Consider the following 21,670-nt stretch of genomic DNA (forward strand, 5'->3'; position numbering starts at 1 on the left):
ATAAGGCGACTAAAGTTGTTCCACCGATGGGGCAATGTCTAGATTAGAATCTGGTTTGGGGTTGGAATTTATGTGATACCCCTTTGTCTTGAGAGAGTATTTAATTAGAAAATCAGTCAGTGAGTTGCAGGCCCCAAACATATGCGAATATTTCTATTCTATGTGGAAGGGGGAGGGCCTACCCCGCAGCCTCCTGAAATTGGCGTTGAAAAATGATATCAAATTTGTATTTGCCGGGCGGGCGGGCCGGGCGCACAAAGTTGTCGCGGGGCAAATAAACTGTCGACCGAATGGCAGAGCCAGCATGGCAGTGCATTGCCATTGCATTTGGGCCAAGTTACCCAGTTTCAGTTTCAGTTCCAGCGGCAGCGGCAGCTTCGGGAGGCAAATAGAAAAATAAAACAGGGCCAAAGACTTTTTGATGGCCAGACTGTGGACTTGCCCATGGCCAGCAATAAAAGTCAAGAGTGCCAAGCGACATGGAACAATTTATCACGAGCAAATGATCAAAACAAGCCAGCCAGGCAGCCAGGGAAAAAAAAGGGGCAGACTGGGGAGAGAGTCCTGCCCAGGGCGATGGGCGTGGCAGGCAAGGCTTCGACTTTGGCTTTGACTTAAAACGAATTTTCATATCAATTCCGTTTTGGGTCGGTCTCTGCCGAGTGGGAGGAGGAGAAACGCTTCGGATTCAATTGTTGAATTTTCCACCCAGAACGTGGCCGCAGGCGAAAATAACGTGGAAAATTTACAAGATGTTTTCATTGCGATAAATAAAGTTGCAAATGCGAACTGCATCAGCTGCCTCACCTCCTTTCAGAACCGAACCGCCACTCTAATCCTCGATAGAGGCGCTCGTTGTGGCAATTTGACTCAAATCGCCTGCTCTACGCACTCGCCTTTGAACAAATTGAAGGTCTGCATCTGTATCTGGGTATCCGAGTATCTGAGTATCTGCATCTGTGCCTGGCCGGCTAAACTGGTTCAAACTGTGCCTGTCAGGAGAGCTTTAAGACATGTTTATTGGCCAATGCCTGTTCCAGATACAAATGCTTTATTTTCGCTTTTAGAGTGGGTGGAGTTTCCCGCTTTTTTCTTGGCGGAAAGTGTGTGTGCGGGGCTTCAGTTTGAATGACAATTAGTTCGTGTTTTTCCCTATTTTCAAACTTTAAGATTTTTCGTTTGTATGTAGATATAATCAGAGCCAAGTCTCCTCTGTCCTGCCGGCAGCAAAAGTAATTTTCACAGCATTTTATGGCCACGCATTTGGATTAATAATAAATGCAGCTCCGCCCGCTTCTTGGGCTCTTTAGAGTGGGTGGAGCGCATAATATGCGAATATTTATGGCTCTAGTAAAATGTTATGCGAGATTCTTTGCCTTATGACAGCTGCAGGAGCACAGTGCCCGGCTAACCAACTCTGAATCGAATAAAATTAGTTGAAACTTTGAGGTTGCCGACCATCAAGGTGTTGACCCCGTAATCTATTCAATTAGAAGAGCTGACCACCGGATGGTGTGGAAAAAGTGAGGAGAGTCCTGCACGTAGCACGTCGGGAAACGTGAACGGAACAGGGACAGACTTGCATGTGCTGGCCATTGTTTGTGAAAATTATTTTATAATCATTTTATCACATTTTCCGAGCAAGTGCAGAGCACACAGCTGCCAACAGCAGGAGCAGGGACATGAGCAGGAGCAGGAGTAGGGGTTTCGTGCCGTGGCACACCTGCTGCCAGGATAGATCGTATCCTTGCTCCAACAACAATGGCTCAAAGCCAAAAGCAATGGCAGAGCATGCAGGCAACTTTTGCCTCGCCATTGATGGCTAGATACTCACCGACACACTCACATGTCTGGCCATTTATGGCTTTGAATCTTCATTTTCCTTAGACAATGACAAAAAAGGAGGATAATAGATAAAATTAAGTGCAACTGCAGCGGACACGGTGACGGGGGGCTCGCAGTAGGGTTGCCTTTGTGACGATAAAGCTTAAAGGACTCAGGCTCGGGAACCCCCATCCCAGAGGCGAGAAGAAAGCCCGACGAAGTCATGGATGCCATTAATAAAGTGCATTGAATTGGCTGCTCTGCACTCAGCAGAAAACGGTGCTAAGTCTTTGCCATGCACCTCCCTTTTTGGTCCTTTTGGGCAACCGTTTAACGAAATTGTTGGGCAAACATGGAATAATGGCTCTGGGAGTTGTATGCATAAGCCATTAATTCAAAAGTCAGATGAGAAAGTTGTCACGAAACTTCCGCATTGACTTGATATATTATCACAGTCGATAGTACCTCTGGAATCTCAATCGAACAAGATATTTTAACAAGGGAAAGTATAATGAAATCTATAAAGAATTCTGTTTTAATGGTCTGAAGAGGGAAGTATTTATTATTGATTGCTTAAATTGCAAGATTAAGTATATTCGATAAGCCAAACAGAATAAAACATGACTTTAAGCTGTTATCTTTGGAGTTAACCCACTTCCCGCATGGAATTAACTCACTGATGTTACCTGTTACCTCTTATCGTTATCACATTACTTTCCCCCCTTCGAATCGCACGGCAACCAGATGCTTGTAATCAACTTTCACTCACACCTTACCAAAATATTAGTCGAACAAATTGAATTTAGCATTCTAGGAAGCACTCCAACACCCCTCCTGGAGAACCCTTTACGCCTTTTGAGTGGAAACTTTGCGTAGTCTTTTCCCCGGGAAATTCGTGGGAACCACGCAGCCCCCGGGCGAAACTTTTCAACTGTAATAAGAATAAAACGAGTTTTAACCTTTGGCATCCCAAAGACCTAGACCTCCTCGGTCTTCACGCCCTTCAGACATTAGCATCAAATTTCATCGAAATGTTCCCGCAACAATTTCACGCAAATTTCCTTTCTGTAATAACTTTAAGAGCAGTCCGTGGGGCGTGGCGGGAAAAAGGATCACCATTGACACCTACGCAGTAGTCCCCGAAAAAGGACCAAGCTCATCCGCCCTGCCCGTGGCCATTATCTTTATGCCGAAACAATAATAATTTTTAATGAGTTGTAAAGCATTTTTTACAACTCTCCGTTTATAACTGCGGCTAAGAGCTCCGAGCCGGGAGCTGGGAGGCCAAGAGAAAAGCGAAAGCCGAGCACCTGAATTGGTAGGCCCCGCGCATTCATACAATATGTATTTATGGTGTATATTTGGTTATACATTACTTTTGATGGCTCAATTTCCGCTGCGGTGCCAACTTCCGTGCGCCGCCTTCAATGAGCCGAGACACAACACGCCCAAAAAACAAATTGTTGGAAAAAATGCGAAAAAAATGAAGCCAAAAAACAAGCAAGTTGGTACGGAGCTCGGAAAGTTGGGTGATATGCGTGATTAAGCACTGACTGGTGGTCCCCTCCTCTTTAATTTTGTATTTTTTGCACCAAGCCCAGGTTTAGCTTACATGATTGTTCTCTCTTTATCCGGAGACAAAAAGTGAAGCGGAAAAATAATGATAAATATGCTGGAATCTATTCGGAATCAGGGGGACTTTGTGTAGGCGGGTGTGGCACTTAATGGATTTTCTGCTGAATTCCAACCGAACAAGTCCCGAGTCCCCAAAGAGGTGGAGGCATCGGTGGAGCTGCTCCGATGTTACCAGAATGATTTTCAGTTGTCAAGGTAACTGAAATGCGATTATCAAAAACATCCCAAAGTAATTAATTTACTTATGTCACACCTACTACTTATATAAGACCGAAAACAGTTACGCTTTCTTTGCTGGTTAAATAAATGAAATGAGTCTCTGGGATTCGTTTTCAATTTCCTGATTTATTCCCCATCCGCTTACAGCCCACAAAATCAGCTTAGATGTGATTCTGTGACGCTGTGCCTCCCCGGCTTTGCTTTTTGTTAGTTGCAGTTCACTAATTAAGTGGATCTAAGCGCTTTCCAAACAACCAAATGCGGATGGCAGACGCCGGGCTTTAAAGCTTCTGCCGAGAGCCAGACAGCGGAATCGATTAAGAGCCGTGTGGAAGTCCGTGTGGCAGGGGCACCCGGGGCGTAGCCGACGGAGTCGGGGTCTATGGCCAGTGTAATATATTTGCATTAACCCAGTGACACATTTTGACATAATCTGATTAATTGGCGTGTAAAGGAGAAATAAATTGAGCGGCGACTAATGAAGCGAAGCCCGAGGGAAGCTGGAAGGAGAAGAGCTGCCAGCCTCCACTACCAACTGGCGCCGGGAACAGAGAACGCCCACTCGATAAGTGGCTCGATCTGAAAGGGGTCTGCAACCGGGACTATCTTCACATAAAATGTTCCTGCAATGCAATAATTTGAGCTAACGAATGTTGATAGATTTTACATTGCCTGTCAGCCGCCAACACTGCCAGACAAAAAGTTAATAAAAGTTAAGGAGAACTCCCATATACTATCATCTAGTTGGGGTTTGCTTTTCAGTTTTTTTTGCGGTGCACACTCTAACGCGAATAGCTAATTGATGTCAACGGCTCGACGGCAGCTGAAACCAGGAAGATTGAGCAACCAGGCCAGACCACAGTATGTTGCTCCGATCTCCGACTGCTCCGCTGGCAACTCTATCAAAAGACGTGTCAATGGTTGGCGGGCGGCGTTTTGGCTTTTCTTGTGGTGCGGAGTCGCGTCTCAGTGTCTCAAAGCCCCCACTTAACCGCCAACGCCGCAAAATCAATCAGGCAGAGGAAAACCAGCCCCCAGAGCCCGATGCTCGCCTTTTTCAATTTATTAAATGATATTTGCTTAGCATATTCGCCTAGATTTCTTTACACAAAATTTTCGCCAGCGGCCCCAAAGCATCAATTTTTAATTTCATTAGCATGGAGGGCATAACCTACTTCACCCCGGCAAAGCCCCCGTAAACCGCGGCCTAGCTTTTTTGGGATTTTTTTTTTCATTATCTGTTTTTCCAATTTGCATTCGCCGGTCTCTGTTTTCTTGCTCGCCATTTTCCGGTTCATGCGTTGCTCGCATTTGAATTTTAAATGATTATTGATTTTACATTTCTGGCCAGCCAGTACAGATTGTATTCGAGAGTGTACTAGGTAGTTTAGCCTGCGGAATAGCTTCCCCTTCCCCGAGCTGGCCGATTTGGTCAGTGGCCTATTTTTAAAATCAATTCGGTGGTCGCTCGGCTCAGGGTCAAATAAACTTGCTAATTACCCAAAGTGCATGGTTCGAGATCTTTGGTCCGAACAGCAGCCCCCCTCGTTGACCAAAGTTTACTTTTCTCTCTGGCCAAGCTGGCAGTGTAAACAAATCCTAACGATGTCTAAATAAATATTCATGAAGGAATAAACAAAAGGTGTGCGAGCAAAAAACAGATTTTATCCATCAACCACCTCCATTACTCAACTGGTCAACAGATGTTGCCAATTTGGCCTCTTAAAGGCCATTTCACATTATTTTGTTTTTATTTAAATATTACCTTTTCCAGGTGGGAGATTATTATGGAATTTACTCAGAGCTTATCCCATTTTGCCCCGAGACTAAGCTAGTTGGCCCCCCCATTAAAGTGCTGCTCATAAAACATTTCTGCGTGGCTTATCGAATTCGGTTTTTGTTTATCCATTGAGCACAGCCGAAACATTTTAGATAAAAGCTCTGACTAATCAGACCGGCAACCCACAAAAGAGCCAGTACACCCATCCGAGACCCATCCATATAGGTAATCCGAAAATGTTTATTTAATAAATAAATTGCAGAGAAATTGCGCAGCTCAGTGGGTGGATTGGAGGATGGGTGGATGGGACCATGGATCACTGGATGGGTGAGTTTTTGGTCGTTCGGTCACACACCGAATGTATTTATTCAATTAAAATAATCATAAAGAGAAATGTTTATATTGCTCTGCTATGCAAATACAAACAGAATTGCCAAAAATATTGTTAATTAGGTTCGAACTCGAACTACGCAAATAAAAATTGATTGAAATGCGGTGGCTTAAAACTTATTTGTGATTTGGTATTCGACTTATTCTTTTAAAGTCTTATTAGGCAGTCATTAAAGAACCATTAGAGACATTGTCGCCGGAAAAGCGTCTCCGTTTTAAACTTTCTTTTTCGCTGGCAACCTTACAATAGTTTGGGAATGCTTCACGGCTGACTAAATACGCCGGATTCGATCTGGCTGGCAGTCTTTGATGCGGGCCGAGCTCTGACGTTGATTAATGACTAAAGTCCAAGAGCGAGCATCCCATGGATAAGTAACTAAATTTCCGCCAGGCCCAACTCCGGGGCCTCCTCGGGTACATTTTCTGCTCAATTGGGTTGTCAACATTTGGACAAACATTTGAGCTCATTAGAGCATTCGGAATTATGAATACTTGACTTCAGTTACAGTCAACCGAAGGCTCCGGGCTGTGGGACTGCCTTCTGGGTAATCTGTTTGCTCCAGTGATTTGCATAAAATGTGGAGTGGATTGCCGGGCGATTGAGCGATGGCTGGGAGAGGCCATCCAGGCTGCAGAACAAACGGGGAAATTGACTTTGGCCACGTTTAACCTCAGCAGTTCAGGCTCACAAACTCCAGCCGGGGACCTCGCTTTAATTGAGCTGTCGCCCGAAAGAGGCGCAGGAAATTTAATTGAGTGCAACTGCATAATTGTTCAATTAAAGTGATTGTGTCAGCACCGAAAGAGCTGCCGTGGCAGTGGCAGAGGCAACATCAGTCGATAAACACGCCACAATTAGTGCAGCAATTTTTTAATTGATTGAAACAGAACTGACATCGACTCCCCACAGCTGCCGTGTTTTCTACATTTCTACTCCGCGGGTGCGTGAGGAGGCGCAGAAACACTTATCGGGCAGCTGGCTTTGGCCCCCGGGTTACGTGTGGAAGCGGGAGTCTCGTCTTGGCCAATAAACCAAATTGTCCCAATCTGTAAATATTTCACACAGAGCCCGGCCCGGCCCGGCCCGCCCCGCCCCGTCCCGGCCAGGCCAGGCAGAACAGTTCGAGCGAACAAAGCGGAGCTGCCAATTCCGATTACCTGAATTGCGCCACTTTTCAGATACTTTTCTGCGGAGGTACATGGCTGCAAATGCCAGTTGCTCGTTGAGATACATGGTTTGATTCATGCAATGCCTGTCGAGCTGCATGCTCTGGGAAATTTGTCACAACTTTGGGCAGATATTTATGTGTATTATTTAGCAGGCCAAAATGGTTTTGAGCCAAGAGGGACATGTCTCTCACCGACAGTTGCAGATACAGTAGAACTTTCAAGCAAGAATCTCTCTTTCATAAGTTTTTATTTTAGTTTTTCAAAAGTATCTAAAGGATTATAATGGTTCTGTCCCATCTTTGGGTGATATGGAAAGTTTTATTTTGTCATCTGAAATATGTGTAGCATCTGCAGTGGAGCTAAGCTCTTCCCAACTGCATTCAGACATTTATTTACAGTGAGTAGATGCACGGAATTGCATTCCCAGGACAGATGTAGATACTCCACACCCCGAAAACGACGAAATTGCCCGACTTTCTTATGCAATCCGGCAGATAGTTTTCGCTCGGCCCCGCATCCAAGTCCACAGCCACATCCATATCCACCGAATTGACATGCAAAATGTGTGCTATGGCGCCAGGCTGATGTCTGAGCTGCGACTGCCAGCCATTTATTTGGCGCTGGTGGAATTGAGATGCATTTGCGAATTGGCACTCGCTGGTTGACGGTCGCCGTTTGGCGCTTGGTGTTTTGGCGCTAGGAGAGTTCGTCGTTCGCCGTTTGCCATTTGGAGTTGCAGTTGCATCTGCGGGCCTATAAATAAGCACGTCGCACAGCTAACGCCATTAACTGCATATTAATTGGCCGAAATAGACACCGGCGGAATGGCGTCAGGATTAAGCCACGATCCGGCTGACATTTGTCCAAGTTTAGATATGCTTTTGCCCCAAGAAGGCATCGCGTGTGTAAGACTCTCCAAATGGCAAAAGACACTTGGAATGTGCCACGAAATGGGTCTCACATTTCCACAGTTTTCGGGGGGCGTGGTGGCCGCAATTATGCCGAAATAATATTTATTCTCTGGCACACTAATAAATACCAAGCGGGGGAGAGAGCAGAGCCAAGACAGCACAACATGTTGCGCACTTCTTTGGCGAGAGCGAGTATCTTGCAGATACATTTGTACACTCGCTCGCACACATTCATCAGAGACAGTACGCATGCATAAATTAAGTGCAATTAGCATAAACAATTTTCAGCTTTTAACTGAAGTGGGGGAGCCAACTGCTTGCCGGGGGTGGAGTCAGAGGGTCTTCCTACCCAGTTGGGTAGGATGGCGAACACATGTTCGGCAGTCGGGGCACGCCACAGATTCTGTGGCCACAATGCCTGGCGTTCTGCATATAAGGCTGCGGCAAGAAATGCAGCTTTTGTGGATAGATTGCTTTTGGCCAAATTCGGCAAGGAGGACGAATGTTTGGACTTTCGGAGATTTATTAGATGCCTCGCTAGCCAGACTCTACGAATTCATTTGCGGAAGTTAATGGCAATAAAATGGAAGACCATATTAAAGAGTGCCTTGGGCCAGATAATGAGTAATAAAAACTGACAACACTCTTTTAAAAATATCCAAAATTAATCCACATCAAGGCTATAATGTTACACCCATATCTTTTTATTCAACTGGATGGATACTTATTTGTTTTCTCCCCAGCCCGGACTGATGATTTCATAATGCAGCTGCAAAAGTTTCAAGTAACGAACAACTCCGTTGTTTTCTTTTCTGGATGCTCCTTTTTGAAAGCTCTTCACAGGCGAGTACTCGAAATCGAAAATGAACAGAGTGTGGGGATATGGGGAGAACAGAACCCCGTTCTTCGATGCAGAACTCAAAACAAAATCCGTCAGAAGCACATGGGCTGCTGGTATCCGATCGCTGTCGCTGGTGTTTGTTTACAGAGTATTACATACATTCCGAGGGATATGTACAAATGTCCGTATATACGAGTGTGCATGTGCATATTTAAATGCGATTGGACTTAACATATGATGTTTAAATGGCGTTTAGTACGTGAAATGTACGAAAATGTCGAGCACATGGCAAACAACGGCGGCAATCGCAAATTCGCAGACCGCAGTGGGTAAATATTACACACCACCATGAATAATACACACACTCACACACCCAGAAGGGGGGGGAACGAAAAAGTGAATTCGAGAAATTTAAATGAATTTCGCGAAAGGGGAGACGTGGCCGTGGCTCCGTAATTGGGAAAGCGCCGCCTCATCAGAACCGAAAAATATTTACAATTATTACTGAAAGCCGATCTTTGTGTGGGAACTGGGCTCCCCCCGTATCGGCTGTACTTATATAAACAGACGCCAAGGTCGAATCGGTTTTTGGGGTTGCTCGGAATCGTCAGTGTCAATAGGTTGAACTAGATTTGAGTGAGTGATGCAAACGAGTTGCCCGCTTCGGAGTATTCCAGCTGACAGCTGGGGAGCTATTCCTTAATTGGTCATTGCCCGGGGCTAGAATCTGTCGGGAAAATCAAAATATTTTGTGACTCACAATTAACATTTCGGTTTGAATTGAGACTTATTGGTCTGAGCAGATCGGTTGGAGGGATGTCTTATCAAGTGGGTCACCCGTAGCCCGCCCGGGTCCGAGTTCAGAATCCCCACCAGCAATTCATAAAACACACTACGCCGCTCAGTTTTATTGGACGGCAGCCGCATTAATTATAAATGCTTGTCAACAGCACCAATAAAAAGGCCACAAACAAAAAATAAATTAAAAGGCAGACACCATATCATCTAAGGAGATACGGATCTCCCCCAGAACCCAGTAAATGCGAAGAGTTATCTGTTATGTTAGGGAAATGTGTCGCATTGATGATGCTCTACTTGTAATCGGAATGCAAATGGAAATGGGAATTGCGCCAGTGCCGAATGAGTATTATGGTTATTGTTTGGTGAGATTGTTTGGGGTCGGGGTCCCGGGCCACACTTGTTGTTTGGGTGCTCGTGGGTTAATAAAATCGGGAATGTAAACAACGGACAGAAATGAGAAAACAAAAGAAAGACATACTTTGAGCGTGTTGGAAATTAGAATTTCCGATACAACTGAAACAGATTGCGTCTGTAAAAATAAAACAAGAAATTTGATCACTTAGATGGTTATTAAAAAAACGTATGGTGCATAAATAGTTCTAATAAACAGAAACACAATATTGGCGATTATTATTGCTTCGACATCAAGCCCCGCTTCCAGGGCTGACATCATCGGCGCGATCGGGAATGGATGTGGATTTTGGCAGAGGGGTTAACAAACGGAAATGGCCGAGAATTTGGGGCACAGCAGGCAGTCCCCCGGCAGATGCAAATAAATTAATTATATTGATGGAGTTTAGAAAGTTTAGTGGACGAGGCGAGAAAAACGGCTATCGAGTGGCCAGCAGATAGCAGATATGGCAGATGGCGCCAGAGCGTGTGAGGGGCATGTGCGCTCTAATTAACCAACTGACACTGACACCCATTCAAAAGCGGAATAAACCGAAACAAAGGCTATCTGGAGAGCCCCAACAAGCACAAGAATGAGCAGCAACTGGCAACCAAGATAAAAAATCGCACAACCCAGTCGCCAAGGTTTAAGAAGCTGCGACACAATGTAAATCCCGACGAGATACAAAGATGCAAAGATACAAGATACATGTGTGTGGATATTTCTCGTGAGGAAACAAGAGGCGTTGGAGTAACAAGGCTACCAATAACACTCGGAATGATGACAAAGAGAAACTGAGCCACTGGGAGGGATACGAGATGCGAAAGTTAAGTGACAACTTTAACAAATAAAGTGAGCCCAACGACTAAATCACCTTATGCCAAGCCCAGCAGAATTCAATAAAATGCAAAGTAAATAATAATAAACGACCTTGCCATGGAGCGAGGATATCTCGCAGTTCCTGTAGCCATATTTTCGCTCCACTTCCCCACATCCCCACTCCACCCACGTGGTCGGGTCCGGTAAGGTTTGGTCTCCTTTTTGACAGTTCAACGTGGGATATTGAAATACCTCCACACACACACACACAGATACACACAAGCACTACATGGACAGAAAAAGACACCTCGGGAGATTTTACTCTCCGAGATGCAAATGAGATTTTTCCTGAATCCGCTGGAATCGGAGAACCCAGGACGGACCGGAGCTTATCTCCAGATACTCTGGCAGGCAATTAAATGGACGAGTCACTGGCACCGTTTGCAATACGAACACAAATATTTGACAGAATGCAATTATTCAGGGAATTGGCTTAAGGACGGACACCTCAACAGGTGACACCGAAAGAAATAAATTTTGATATATTACTGTCATAATAATAACACATTACTGTTCCCTCTTGATCAGTAATTCAGAACATTTTTTAATAAATTTATTTTTGTAATTTCTAGACGCCAAAAGCTGAGCTAGCAATATTTTTCTTAACGCCGTTGTCATATTTTTTTTCACTTGTTCCCATCGCGAGAGAGAGAAAACGAACTTATTGTTAATTTATTTATAGTTAAAGGTTGCTTTATTTTATTTGCCAGTAAGCCAGTAAAAATAATGTTGTATTGAACACGCTCTGGCAGAATCGAAATAAAAAGAAGTTGGTGAAAAGTGCGCACAATTTTAAACGTGACGGTTACAAAGAATTTTGTTTCATTTATCACACACACAAATACAATATCTGTTGGTTTTTGATTTTTTATTTTATTTTTTGGTCATATATATGTATATATTTAAGCCAGACTGCTGTTGTTGCCTTGTCGCCGACGTTGACGAAAAATTATTATTATAAATACGACCTTATTACTCTTGTTACTTTCGTTTGTTCTGCTGCCACAGAAAATAATAACAAAGTATATACGAAAAAAACAATACACCACAACAATTTATATCTGCAATTTTTCTTTTCGCGGTGTTGGTTTACATTTGTGGGAAAGAAGGTGAAGATTTTTCAGCGATGTATATTCTTTGTTTTTTTCGCACTTCAAAAACACTTGTTCTTAATGATCCTAAGGTTGCTGGTTTTATTCTTTGATTAATTTTAAGAATTCCTTTTTGTTGGGGCTTCTGTTTAAGGATCCTTGTAAAGGATTCATGCTGACATTGTTTGATTTTATTGAAATATTTTTTGTTTAATTTTTATTCGTTATATTTTGTTCACTCTTGAATGATCCTCTGATCAAGTTTGGAATTTTTTTTTACATTTTTTACCGGCAGATCGCGATCGCGACAAAAAACGCAACCGAACACGCGAACTGTCCCACTCGGAGTCAGCTGCTTATTCGAGCCAACAAAAAACCGGCGAGCACTGCAGCCACTGGCACTCAAACAGACACTCAAACTCGCACTCACACTCATACTCACACTCCGAAAAACGAAACTTGTTCTCTCTTTTAGAACTTGTTGCTCGAACTTTGAGTGTTGTTTACGCTGGGCCCCCGAAGAATTCTTTGTATCTTTGTATCTTCTTCGGTTGTAGAAGCCAAACTATGCCCACTCCCCCGCTCTCGACCGCTCTTACATTCACTCTCTCCGGTTCGGGTTGCTCATTAAGTGGTTGTTGTCATGTTGAGTGGCCCCAGTGAGTGGCGCTCTCGAGTGTTGTTATAATTTTTCAATCTGCCAGATACTTTAACCGCCCTCCCTGGCCCTGGCACTGCCTTTCCACCTTCCTCTGGCTTATTTATTACCCGAGTTTTGGGCTCTTTTCGATACAATTTATAAATGCATTTGAATGGTCTGGTATTTTTTGTCTTTATCGTCCCGCATTTCATTCGTTGGGGTTTGGTTTTATTTGTTTCCTTTATGGCGTTTTTATTTGATAATTTACACGCATTTTTTGTGCCATTTTTTTCTTTGAATTTCGTTTTTGAATGAACGATTTTTGTGACTCACAATGAATGTGATTGTGTGGTGTGAGTAGAAATAAAAGGGTTGAAGCTTGTTGCGAGGATATCAAGTATCAATTAGAATTCTGTTTAAAAAACGTAAAAAAAACTAAACAATAAAAACCTATTCACTATTTGTTAAGTTCTGGAGTTGCGAAAAAATATGCGAACCGTGTCGCAGAAAATCCTAAAATATCGCATTCAGTTCTTTTTCTTCCCAGACTTCCCTATCCGACTGTCAACTTTTTTTGCCAAGAAAATCTCATAAACAAAGATAGCAGACAAAAATGTGCTTCCTTCTTTCTTATTTTTGCGAAAAAAAATAAAAGGAAAAACGTATAGAAAAAAGAGAAATGCAAAATTGGCAAATAATTTTTCCCGTTTGGCCGTTCACACGTGACAAAGTGTGAAAAATGCCTCCAACTCATAAGTGAGAAAATTTCTTCGTTTGTATCTTTTTGTGGGATTGTCTTAAGCCTACACTTGCCACAAAAGGCGGGGAAAAGGATGTGGAAACCAAATTTATGAACTGCAGACGCGACAGAAAGTGAGATGGGGCTAGTGGAGACAAATCCTCAGCCATAGTTCGTTTGTCTCTCGGTTTGTGGCGTGCAGCCGGAAAATCTATTTTCGAGCGCATAATTTTCTTTTCCAGTCCGACACCTTATAGGGCAGTATTCCTCCGCCATCGCCTCCATACACCCTCCCCGCGTGTGAATATTTATCTTCTGCTTGGCGATTTGTCGTGTGCCACAGACAAAAAAAAAAATAAAAGACCAGAGACCAAAAATGTATCTCAGCAATCTTTGACTCTGCCTTGCTTTCGGATTTCCTGAATTTGTAAATTGAAATTGAATTCTCCTCTGCTGTCTCTTCGTTTTCTAATTGTTTTCTTTGCTTGTCGGGCCTGACTCGATTCGTGTTAGTTTAAATTTTTCAATTTGGCTATGGCATTTATAAATGATGATGAATGGGCCAAGGTTTCCTTCGATACTTCCGATGATAAATACTAATTGAAACAGCTAACTGAGAAAAACGTATAAGACATATAAGCTAACTGATGAAGGCCGTGATTCTGGAGTTGATTTGTAAATATCCTTGGGGGAAAATGTAACTATACGTATTTACCAATTTAATTTATTTGCTAACAACTAAAAATATCCTAAAGGAAATAAGCTAAATATTTCTGCAATTCGTTTAAACCTCGAATAAAAATATATATTTTATTAAACAATTCCCCAAAGGACGGAAATAGTTTACGTTTTTGTGCATTGCTTTGAAATATTTTAATAATGACATTTTCAAAACACAAAAATAAATTAAAAATTGAAATACATAAATAAAAGGAATTTTACATAATAAACGATTTTCATGACACCACCTCAGGTTCAATTATAGGGAAAGCAAAGCCAATTAGAGAGCGATATGATGGAAAATTGTGGCCGGTGGCAAATATTTACCAAATGCTTGTTTTTGCTACACACCCGTCTATCCACCCAGAAAAAAGCAGAAAAACATACAAAATGGCAAATATTTATGAAATGAAAATCCCCAACCCCGCCAGAAGGGTCAAGCGGGTGAAATTGGAAAAAGTTGACTGCCGCACAAAATGGCGCCGTTAGCCACTGGAAAACGAAGCAGTAGTTGGGAAAAATATTGACAGGACAAATGAATTGGCCACATGGTGAGCCACGCTCCCCATAGAAAGAGAACGAGCCTCGGTGTGTGTTTGTGTCTGCGGCAATATAAAGCACAACACGTTTGACAATTATACATTGGTTACATTTCGTGGCATATTTGTGCAGTTTGTGCAAATAACAAAAATGAGAAAAAGAGCAGACGCAACCAGGCAACGGGCCGGGAACAGAAAGTCAGTCGGGTGGTGCAATATGTGGTTATGGCGCATTGATTGTGGGCGTGGCCGGGGGGACAAGAAATATCCTATCATAAGGACAAAGTAATAACGCTGATGGAACGGTCGAGTGGGATAAAAAGGGAGACAGAACATAGCCCAACCATGTTAGCGTGACAATCTATTGATTTCCCAGGCGGTTGACGAGAAATGATATATGTATTTTGCCATATTTGATGCGGTCTATCTGCCATTTTTGCGAACCTCAGCTGGTGTTCCATTTTTTGTTCAATGTTCAATGGGCGTTAAAGGATTTAATGACACGATTTGCGGAACAATTAAATGGCCGATAAAAAAGGAAATGGTTTTTGTTGAAAAAACCAAACGTATACTTAATATTTTTGCAGTCTGTTATATGAATGTAAACGAATTAAAACGACATGATTCAATATTAAACTCTTTAAGCTGATACTTGTTTAATATTTTTATAAAAGCGCACAATATCCATCATGGAAGAAGCTACTCCGCCATTTGTCTTTATGTTTGCTTTAAAAATCGTTGCATACTTGCAGGCACTCATATTTTGGGGAAATTTCCGGTCGAGTGGTTTAGGTCTTGGCTAACACGCATGCAATATTTACCAAATTGTTTTATTAGCTTTTGCTCCAACTTTCCCTGTCCGGTAGTAATCTTTGTTGCTAAATCAAAATTTCCATAGATAATATTTCTCCTGGTGTCAACCGAGGCAACTTCCTAAAGTGTGCACATAAATCACAGGCAACAAAGCAACACAGGCACAGGCATACTACACTCTTGCAGCGCACACACTGCGTATGAGTGATTTATTAAACTATTTTATGCCAAAGTGAGAGGACGAGCAGCTAAATTGATTTCGTTGTGTGTCCTAGCCTGCATAATAAACCAAACAAACTGCAACAAAAACTTCAGCTTTCACGAGGACATTTTTCAGATTTTCCCCAAAGTGGTTAAGAAGCCAAAGGACAAGGACCCAGTCTGCCCAGACACACCATCTGTGTCCGAGTGGTCATAAGGGGTTAAATGAGTGTCCAGTGTGTGAGTGCGAAACCAACAGCTTCAATATCGACCACATGTGGTTAAATTATGGCCACTGCTGACAGCCCTTCAGCATCCGTTCTATTGCCGTTTCTGTGCTATTTTTCTACCAGTTTTCCGGGAAATCAATGAAACATATTTCAAAGCGTTAAGCAATTGCTTTTTAGCGTCCATTCAGCATGGCACTACATGGGACTGGCAATTCCACAATTTTCACCACCCACCCCATGGCCGACATTCCGCATTTTAAGTGGTCAAGCTCGGATTCAATTTGATTCTCTCAAGCGTGACCCCACATGGGGATTCACGCATTCTGCGAGGACCCACAAATTCTCTCACTGCTATTCCATTGACTACATAAAATTCAGAGTTTCGCATTATTTGCCAAATGAGCCAGAAGTAGTTAGGGGGACGTGTCTCGTCTCGTCCAGAATTTCTTGCTCCGAAGCTGAGCCTTTTCATTAGCATGGAAGCCACCGGCCACCGCCCCGTAATCTGATTGAGTTTGCGGTTGATTGCCGAGGAATTTCGGCGTGGCTGTGATGTCGATGGACACATGCATCATTCAAAGATGGAATGCTAAGGGGAAAGTACCCTTCGCAATGATTGAAGACCCTTGCAGGGCAATGCATTCTTGGTTCTCTAGGTGAGGGCCAATCGAGCTTCATTAGGGTTGCATATTTGATGGACAAATCTTGTTGAGGGAAGTGGGGGAATGCTATTCATAAGCGTTTGACAGTGCAGTCATGACGTGCCTTATCAAATGCACTGAAGTTAGACTTTCAAACGAAACACTTCAGTTTCAGGATCCTGAATTCATTGTCCAGGACCCAGGATTCATTGTCAATCAATGCAATTGGATATGTGTTTAAAAACATATTTAATTTCCTATTCCTAACTTTCACATACCCTGTCAGCGGTTTCCTCTTCTATCTGGTTATATAACCTCGACTTGAAATGGCCGGAAAAAAATTAACTTTTTCTACTTTCTGCTATGCAAATGCAATTTTCCCAAGGGAAACTTTTTATTCAATTAATAGAACATTTCTTGGTGTGGTCAATTAACCACGTGGCCAGTGTTCTGTGGCCTGGGAGGATATGGGGGAGGCTCCCAGCCTCTAACTCAGGCGATGAGATGGAGAATTGGCTAGGAGCCGGGCTAAACTTTGCCGCAGCTATTTGGCGACTTCATTTAACGTGGCCCGGACAGGCTTTCATAAAACGTCCTCAGAGTTTCAGCCCCTCCACGCCCAGATACTATCGCCCTTACCGGTCGGTTCTCCGTTCTGGATCCATGTAATTGTTTTAAGTTGCATTTATTTAAACTTTTTATATTCGCTGCTGCTATCCAACTTTCCTTCCTGGCAAAACTTTTTCTTTCATTACTATTTTCATTTTTGCTCGACTGTGTTTTATTTTACGCATTCACCCCCTTTAGTTTTTTGCATATTGTTAATTTTGTTTCAAGTTCTCCTATCAGTTCGGCCATGGCATAAAAATTAAAAATACATTTTATGTAAAGGGGGAAAAGTATCGCAAAAATAGTTTACCAACTTTTGCACTGAGTTCGTTTTTCTGAATTTTTTCAGCCGCTTTTAACGTGATTTTATGCCAAAGATAAAAAATCATTAAATGCACCGTATTTAAAGCATTTTTCGAGGAGTCTGCAATTTTTTGGAGGTGTCGAGTGGCACCGAGAGATTATTTCCAAAGCGATGTGAGCAGAGAATTGAATTGGATGGCATTCAAATGTGCGGGAATGATTTTGGCGGAAAACTAGTCTATTAAATTTTGTTGAAACTCATGAATAAAACTGAAATATTCTAAAAAAAGGAAACTGGGTCAATATTTTTTTGCATCTGACCCATTTAATGGTAAACTGTTCCCTGATGAGATTTTTTAATAAAAAGTAAATAGCTCTGATTTATGTGCTTGGTTTCTGTTTGTGTTAAGAATGAATTTGAATTTAAAAATGATTTATTTTGGTGTCTCACTAAAATCTAATCAGGTGCTCTGATTTAGCTTCATCTTCGTATTCACCGAAAGATTACAAGGCTCCTGACACTTTTTTGTTATTTACGGCTTACTCCAGCTGCTTTAAGCCCAGGACTTCTTGATTTTTATGACTATTGCCTTTTGGTTGAGCTTTGTTTTCTCCTGAATTGTTTTCCGTTGCCCCCTCTCTTGGTCGCATTGATTTTCGCTTCGCTGGCCGTTGGGAGTATGCCACACACACGCACACGCTCTTCCATGCTGTTACACTCACACATGGAGGCAGAAACACACACCTACACACGGGAAAACAGACGAGCATCGCATACAATATGTGCACTTTATGCGCTTTGATATTTTATACGTTCTGTGTGGGCCACTCAACGAGTTGTTTTTGTCGCCGCTGCCACTGGCGCTGTTGGCGTTGCCCCAAAATGGCGGAGTGGCACATCCCATGTTGTATCCATTGTTTGCACAGTCTGTGTGACATTTTTATGCGATCAAACATTGTTGCATCAAATTTACGGTGCGTATGAGTAACGACAGCAGCAGACAGAAACAGAAACAGAAACAGGGTACAGCGAACCATTCAAAGCATTCATACTGTTGTCCCCGCATTTGCGGTTGAATATATTATGTTGTTGTTCTTTGACGGAATGAAACCCGAACGACAGGCATCGTAAAAAACACACTTGCATTTATTAGCCCGAAAAAAGGCATCAACAGAAAAAGGACAACGTTTCCGGAACTCTTTGGTGGTGGCTGAACTTGTTTGTTCGCAACAGAAGTCATTGATTAAAGTTAGAGGAAATGTGTCAGGAATGCGAATTTAATAAAGATTCCTGACAAGCACATTTTTTCCGATTCGTGCCCTAGTTCCATTTGTTTCAAAGTCAAATTGTAGAACAAGAAATGGTAGAAACTCAAATTCAAATTTCCATAAGTCCCACTCAAATTATGAAAATGTCGCAGCGGCAATGAGAGGAAAAGTTGCAAATCTTGACTTACCGTCATGTATTCATCCAGACGATGCTTCCAATTGTCAGATCTATCGATTAGATTGTTCCACTGCTCGGAAAGTTTTCCCACCTCCCGCCGGATGCTGCGTGTTAGCTCCCGGCTCTGCTCCTCGGCGGACAAGTAGCGGGAGTCGGAATCATGGTTGGCTAAAATAAGGAAAGAGATTATGATAAAAAGCGTTACACTGGAAAAATAAATATGAACTTATAAGTAAGAAAAGCAAGAACAATCTCCTTCTAAACCTAAGCTAGAAGGTATATATATTCCTTATTTTAAACCCCCACCAAATATTTATTTCACTGTAAATGATAGCCCCGGAAATTTATGAAAATCAAAAAAGCCAAGACAAAGTTCTGACAAAAAAGACAATTGCGCTGCCATTAAATTGGAGGAGCGGCTCCTCCACCTCAAGTCCTCCCTCACTTCCAAAGTCACTGGCACGTACGAGAGTTTATGAATTAGAGATGATATTATGGCTTTTAGTACCGGGGCAGGTCGATGATTATTCTGGTAAGGCAAACCGGTTGGTATCTTTGATTATGCTGATTGCAGGCTGTGATTAAATTTGCAATAAAATAATCTCAATTCGAGCAGAACGGACAGGTAAGCCCGTGGGATATGAAAGCTGAAAGTTAAGTGAAAACAAAGGGAAACTCGAATTTGATTCTGGTCCGGCCATTTCCATTTGATCGCCAGGGGAATCAATTAGCTGGCTGAAACGTTAAAGCCAAAGTCTCGAGATAAATTCAATAAATATCAATGTCTTTAAGCCATCGATTAGCTTCGATGAGACCGCAAAGGCGGCAACTTCCTTTCAGACCAGAACGAGAGCTGAAAGACGAGCCTGGCTGGCAGTGGGGAATATCGAAAAGGAAAAGTGTCAGGAAATTTGAAAGACAAACTGACGCGCTCTTGTGGCGAAGGGAAATGCAATAGGAGATTCAGGACGGACAGGGCAACTCACTAACTGACTGACGGACGAATGGCAGCTGCTCCTGCTGCTCGTCTCCTATATGTATGTACAAAGCCAACACAGTGACACAAAAAAGTACAGCAACAGCGACAACAAGGCGAACTCAAAGTTGGCTAAATCCGAATTTAATTTAATGCACGGACGGAGACAGCGCGCAACTTTTATGGCCCTGGGAGAGGTTGGACAGCTGGTAATGTGATGCTGAGCAAATATCGAGAGTTGAATACTTCTCCCGTCCTCCATACAACTCTTATATAATATTCAAATTCAATTTAAAGATTGAGTTTATCGCTCTGCATGTTTTCTGCTTTTTGCTCGCATCAGTTTGCTCGCCATTCGTTCAGAGAAACTTTTCGTTTTCAATTCCGCCAAGAAGAAAGTTTTCTTTCTGGAAAAACTAAATGAAACGGTCTTTGCTTATTTTATCATTAAAATTAATTAAGAAAGCCTTAGCAGCCATAGAAATAGCCAAAATACATTAATTATTTAAGATTTTAATAGCAAAAACATAATGAAATGCCAAGTAGAATATATTTTCCGAGCCATTAAAACGAGGAAGCTATTAGAGCTGGGAGCTAAGCTGGCTTATTATACCCTTACAGGGTTTTATAGTTTTTGGCAAAAATTGACGTTGGGAAGGAGAAATCTCTATTAAGCTTTGAAGTTTAAATATATATAAACTGTATATAAATAATATATATAACATATATATAAACGCAAGAAAGAACAATATGATCTCCCGCAAAGACTATATCTTGGCCATTTTCCATCCGATTCTTGAGGATATGTGGATTGATTCTCCATCATTCTGCATCAAAATCTAAGAACGAAATATTTTTTCGATTTTTTGTTAAATTTTCTGGGGGATCCCCTTCAGAGTTGTGAAAAAGGCATGGAAGGACAAAATGGCTCCCAGCGAAGACTATATCTTGGCCATTTTCCATCCGATTCTTGAGCGGAATACCTTAAACGCTTTGTGGGTTGATTCTCCACAATTCTGCATCAAAACCTAAGAACGAAATATTTTTTCGATTTTTTGTTAAATTTTCTGGGGGATCCCCTTCAGAGTTGTGAAAAAGGCATGGAAGGACAAAATGGCTCCCAGCGAAGACTATATCTTGGCCATTTTCCATCCGATTCTTGAGCGAAATACCTTAAACGCTTTTTGGGTTGATTCTCCACAATTCTGCATCAAAATCTAAGAACGAAATATTTTTTCGATTTTTTGTTAAATTTTCTGGGGGGTCCCCTTCAGAGTTGTGAAAAAGGCATGGAAGACAAAATGGCCCCCAGCGAAGACTATATCTTGGCCATTTTCCATCCGATTCTTGAGCGGAATACCTTAAACAATTTGTGGATTGATTCTCCACAATTCTGCATCAAAATCTAAGAACGAAATATTTTTTCGATTTTTTGTTAAATTTTCTGGGGGATCCCCTTCAGAGTTGTGAAAAAGGCATGGAAAGACAAAATAGCCCCCAGCGAAGACTATATCTTGGCCATTTTCCATCCGATTCTTGAGCGGAATACCTTAAACGATTTGTGGATTGATTCTCCACAATTCTGCATCAAAATCTAAGAACGAAATATTTTTTCGATTTTTTGTTAGTTTTCTGGGGGATCCCCTTCAGAGATTTGAAAAACGCATGGAAGGACAAAATGGCCCCCAGCGAAGACTATATCTTGGCCATTCTCCATCCGATTCTTGAGCGAAATACCTTAAACGCTTTTTGGGTTGATTCTCCACAATTCTGCATCAAAATCTAAGAACGAAATATTTTTTCGATTTTTTGTTAAATTTTCTGGGGGGTCCCCTTCAGAGTTGTGAAAAAGGCATGGAAGACAAAATGGCCCCCAGCGA

At 42.2% G+C, this 21,670-nt stretch overlaps 1 protein-coding gene across 25 annotated transcripts in view; it reads right to left on the minus strand.

The window, feature by feature from the left end:
* The window catches only part of LOC6499350 (dystrophin), a 126,033-nt gene that overhangs the window by 12,139 nt on the left and 92,224 nt on the right, over positions 1-21,670 (minus strand). For 18 of the 25 annotated variants that reach the window (XM_014910533.2, XM_014910532.3, XM_014910530.3 and 15 more), the window contains 2 exons: positions 18,825-18,982; positions 10,050-10,100 (listed from right to left, as the gene is read on the minus strand). In XM_014910533.2, coding sequence (XP_014766019.1) covers positions 10,050-10,100; positions 18,825-18,982 — 209 coding nt within the window. The remainder of the gene's footprint in view (positions 1-10,049; positions 10,101-18,824; positions 18,983-21,670) is intronic. The other 7 variants (XM_014910529.3, XM_001954777.4, XM_014910536.3 and 4 more) reach the window with 1 other exon arrangement.

The sequence above is a fragment of the Drosophila ananassae genome, chromosome 2L (assembly GCF_017639315.1).
Source record: "Drosophila ananassae strain 14024-0371.13 chromosome 2L, ASM1763931v2, whole genome shotgun sequence".
NCBI lineage: Eukaryota > Metazoa > Arthropoda > Insecta > Diptera > Drosophilidae > Drosophila > Drosophila ananassae.